We start from the raw sequence: 5,157 nt of genomic DNA, 5'->3' as shown, positions 1-5,157 counted from the left end.
CAATGACTGTGTGTAAGTGTAAGCCTTACACTTACACTGTAAGGATTAGTAACATGTATTGTGTTTATGTGATGACATTTTGAGAAGTTTAAACGGTTTACACACAATGAGAAAATGCGTTAGCATTCGCGCTAGCAATTGCATTAGCATTCACGCTAGCGTTAGCATACACGGTAGCGTTAGCATACATGCTGGCGTTAGCCATACTAGCCTGCACCGTTCTTATTATACAAACATGGCCTGTACACATGCTTATTGCACAGCTAGCATTAGCTATATTTACCTTGTTTACACTTAGTGGTCCTATGTGTTAATATGTGTATGTTACACTTGCATGTATGAGATCATTAAGTGCTTTGTAACTTCTTTTTGTATAGCTTCACTCTGTTTGAATGTCAGTGGACTGCAAATAAATCAATAAAGGAGCATGGCTGCTCATTCCCTGGCTCTCAAAAGAGTTTGGCTGGCTGTTTAATCTATGTTCACACTGAGACAGTACAACTAGTGATGGGGAGAGGAAGCCCGATGAAGCTTTGAAGCTTTCCAGCCAATTGGTTCGCAAAAGGGTTCATCTCATGAGGCTTCATCATGGGCTTCATTTGAACACAAAACCCCCTTGGTCAAAAGTGTGTAAAACAGGCAGATTGGACATCTCAACAGTGTGCTCTATCTCATACCGAGTTCCCAATGGGTAAAGCCTTAGAATAACTCTAAACAACGAACATTAAATCATATGTTTATGTCAACAATCCGGGTTATAGGGGCAATCATAAACAGGTAACAGTCTGCATTGAACAAGAAGGAAAAAGACAGAGATACGCACCGTCTGCGTAACTACTGCATACCCCGCCTGGGACTTTACCTCGTAAGACGGTAGTCACGTTTACTCTCCTTTAGAGATGACGAATGTACTCTTCCGACTATTCCCACTCCACAATCCGTAGGAGGGGTTAGTCGAGGACCGAAGCGATGCGATAAACGTAATTCGTGGGTTGTAATGTGTGAATTAACGTCTAGTTCCACTAAAGATTGACGATACGAGTTCCGAAAGTCTCGACTTCGGACCACAATGCGGGATCTCTATAACCTGGGGTTTTCGTTTCTGAATCTTCTTTCACAGTTTTGTTGCAAATAAAATTTCTCCGTGTCCATTACCTCACCTCTGTCCTGCGACCGAACTGTGGCCTCTGTCTTCCTGGTCCTCTGTTTGGTCCGCTGCTCTAGTGTCCCGCTCCTTTCGTCGGCTTCTGTGTGTCCTTTCCCAGTTTTGTGCGCCTTAAGAGACCGCCCTTACTCTTGGCCGAAAATACAGTGTCGCCACTTCTCTACTCACCTTTGTCCACACGGAGCAGACTACGAACCTCCCGGCGGTGAGGGACCGACTCTCAAGCTATCAGGCAAAGAGAATCCTGGTAAGTATTGCCTCACTTACGGGCCTCAGGAGTCCCTTGTACTTATTCAACGCAACTAAGGATCTGTCACCAACGGGTGGGCCCCCGCGTAACCCCAACGATCACCTAGTGGCTCGGAACATAAATCTTTATTGTACTTGTACGAATAACAACAATATTCCATTACGGAACGCCGACATGTGGTAGGAAACTACCTCGTATACACACCCGACCTGGAGTGCCTTCCTCACTTGCATCTCCATTCAACAGCTAAGTGGAAGAGTCTGAAATGGGCGAGGATCCGAAAGTAGTGTTAGTAAGTNTAAAGTGTAGCAATAGCATATTTAGGAATATAGTACATTTCAGAGATTCAAAAAACAAAGTGTTATAGTTTACAGAAGGTCTACCTACCTATAGGCTACCTGAATCTCTGAAATGTACTATATTCCTAAATATGCTATTGCTACACTTTATGGCAAAAATTGCACTTTTCTGTTGGTCTTGGTTAAGAACCTCCTTGAAAAAAATAAACAATGTTTTGTTGCTTAAGCTTATGTATTCAGTCATTATTCAATGGTATACTAAAATCCATGTGAAAAAAATTGCTTTTCACTGTTCTCAGGTCAAATATTTATATGCGATTAAAAATGCGATTAATTGCGATTAATTAATTACAAAGCCTGTAATTAATTAGATTAATTTTTTTAATCGAGTCCCGGCCCTACCCAAAACATATTCTTAGATATAAATAACACATTTTGAATTATTTATACACAATTTGTTAAGTGTTATTATGGTAGAATTACTATTCTTGTGGTACTACTGCCTTATTAGGCCCATATTGAGCAGAGCATATTAAGACCAAAACTCAACAACTTCCTTACTTGCAATACATAAGCACTAATTAGAGGGTTATTGAGGAAAGACTCTCAACTAATGGCTTATTACTTGTAGAATATGGTCATGCAGAATAAGGCATTAATAAGTGTTTTATAATGACTATTAAAGAGCCAATATACTGCTAATATGCATGTTAATTAACAACTAGTTGATGGTTAATTTGTGTACCTTAATATAAAGTGTTACCAGCATTTTTAATTCATATTTTTCTGACCTGCTATCGAAATCCTTAAAAGTTCTCCGGACAGGGAATCCAGCCCTGCGGATCTTCACAGTTTCCAGCATCCCAGAGTATCTCAGCTGGTTCAGGACCACATCAGGATCAAACCGGTTGGCCTTCTGTAGATGAAAACAACAAAACAAAATCAAAAATATATAAACACTTGAAAGCCATTTATTCTTCTGAAATTATAATGACATTATTGACAGTCTTTTTATAACTAGGTTAAGTTATGTTCAGCTTTGTATTGGAGAGCTGCGTGCATACAGGCCTGATTCAGCACAATAGAAGTTTAGGTGATTATCTTTGAGTGGAAGATACTAGACAGCTGAATATAATCCTCCAGTGTTGAGCCCATAAAGCTATTCAATCCTCTTACTGCTGAGTCACATTAAACTTGAACATAAAAGTAAATTACAATGGGGAGTGCTATCATTTTACATTAACAATCAGGTTACTGCAGGGAAAACACACGCCACCAGAGAGAAACCTGAACAGTGTTGAGCAAGGCCAACTGGGTAGGCCTTTCTGGAATAATCTACTGCATTGTTCACAACTCTGTGTTACTGATGATAAAGGATCTATGATGTCTGCCGCCCTACACCTCTATGCAGCCTGCCTGTTTGCACGCAGCACGAAGGCCACTGTCACCCAGAGGGCACACACACACACGAAGGATAAGCCCCACACAGGAAGACAGCATTCCCCAAATGTGTCAATCTAATTGCAGGCTAATGCTACTATGCATGGAAACAGACACACTGGTTTACAAAAGCATGCTTGCATGTGTTCATAATGAAACACACACACACACACACATAATTGTGCACCCCTCCGAGATCTGAACTCTACTCTTTAGCAGAAGATTTAGCCGGCTGAAAGGGGTATGGCATGTTGACTTGTTTGAGGGAAAACAAGCTGACCCTTCCCACAGAGAAATGTTTTCCAAGTGGAGTGGGTGCATGTTAATCACACAAACACATTGTATGCGTGTGAGTGTTTGCATGCATGCGGTCCTGTCATTCTGAAGGATTAATGGAGGCACGGCTTGTTCCATCTTGAGCGACCGAGGCCAGGTGAGCAAATTCAAGGCAGTGGGAGCAGGGGACGGGGGAGAGAGGGAGACAGTTTCCATGCTAATAAGTGAGCAAGAAGGTGTGGAATGACGCACAGGGGGTTGGAGGTAAGGAGAGGACAATCCCTGCTGTGTGTAAATTAATACCAAACAATAACATGAGCTAATGCAGCTGGATTACTGAGCAGCCAATTCACTTTCCTCAAGATACATAAAATAACAAATGCTAACGATCTAATATCAGACAATTGGATAACAGTGCAGATTGTGAAAGGGTTTGCAGTTGAGAGTAGTGGAGGGGTAGAGGCCTAGGTAATAAACGTCCCCCTGGCTGCACCACAGAAACAGCACAGTGGTCTTATCTTGGCATTCCTCTGACGCAGCCAGATCAGCCGAGCATCAGCCAAGCTGTGTAGCTGGAGCGGCCAGCAGTGACTTCTGGGCAAAGGGATAAAGTGATAAGAACGTGCTGGTACACAGCCCTTTTATTTAAAGGTCTCCTATTATACTATTTTTAGGCATATATAAGTCTCAGATATATAAAAAACATGTCAATGACAAAAAATTGAGAAAAAAATGAAAAAAGTTGGGGACCTTATACCTGCTCGTGCAGGAGAATTCTACCGGCAGATACTCTTCTAAATGCTGCCGTGATTAAACCCCATATTGTGTTAAAAACCACATCAAGGATTATTTCTGAAACTCAAAGCTCAAATGTTTTTTCTCTTACGGTTTTACCACACGGGGAGTTCCTTTTTTTATATCCTGCACATACTCTCTCCAGTACAGGTTAGCTCTGAGTGGTAGCGATGCTTGCTAATGTAAACAAAGACCATATTACTTCCAAAACACGTCGCAGATTGTTTCTGATAGCAACGTTTCTGATAGGGCCGTGGGTGTAAAACCAGCCCACATTTCTGATATTACGTGGTATCGGCAGCAAATCTGGAATCAGCTCCGTTGTACCCCCGTTTTTAGAGATTTGGGTACGAGGAAAAGAGAGAGGGTTTTGTTTTCTGAGACTTTGTGAGTTCCCTTACACACCGTGGACACATATTTATGTATGAAAGACATCAAAAAGTACATTTTGCATGATAGGAGACCTTGAAAGAAGTGCAATAAGAGTATTTGCACCAAGGCAGGAGAGAATCTGCAGCAAAACTATTTCTCAAGTGAAACAATTACATGACTAAAGATTAGCTCTGAGCGATGGGAGCTATGAATAGCACCAAGAAGGTTTAACTTTGCAGGCGCTGACCTTGACAAAAGCTGGCAGGGTTTCTGGCTCTTTTTTTGGTGCATTGAAATTTGCATGACCTACCTTGTCCATGTTTGGTTTGATGCAGCGTACAAAAAAGGGGTTGGAAGCACTTAGTGTGGCCATCAGGGGAATGCAGAGAGTCCTGAAACACATCAACAACAGGAGGATTAATATCAAAAGAGCAGAGATATGCCTGTTAATCTATCCAAATATGTATCCTTCATATCAGGGGTGGGGAACCTTTTTCCTCTCAAGGGCCATTTCAATTTTTACAACATCCTTCGAGGGCCGTACAAATGATTGAACTCAA

General features: G+C 41.6%; 1 protein-coding gene across 1 annotated transcript in view; it reads right to left on the bottom strand.

The window, feature by feature from the left end:
- The window catches only part of LOC104944102 (unconventional myosin-X-like), a gene marked incomplete at its 5' end in the record, with an annotated part of 19,987 nt that extends 14,998 nt beyond the window's left edge, over positions 1 to 4,989 (bottom strand). The window contains 3 exon segments of the mRNA XM_010769579.1: positions 2,506 to 2,630; positions 4,908 to 4,973; positions 4,975 to 4,989. Coding sequence (XP_010767881.1) covers positions 2,506 to 2,630; positions 4,908 to 4,973; positions 4,975 to 4,989 — 206 coding nt within the window.
- Positions 4,990 to 5,157: the final 168 nt, after the last annotated feature.

This window comes from Notothenia coriiceps, unplaced genomic scaffold (genome assembly GCF_000735185.1).
Source record: "Notothenia coriiceps isolate Sejong01 unplaced genomic scaffold, NC01 NC01_scaffold00007523, whole genome shotgun sequence".
NCBI lineage: Eukaryota > Metazoa > Chordata > Actinopteri > Perciformes > Nototheniidae > Notothenia > Notothenia coriiceps.
The sequence above is the reverse complement of the archived record's forward strand: the minus strand, read 5'-3'. Positions and strand labels throughout refer to the sequence as shown.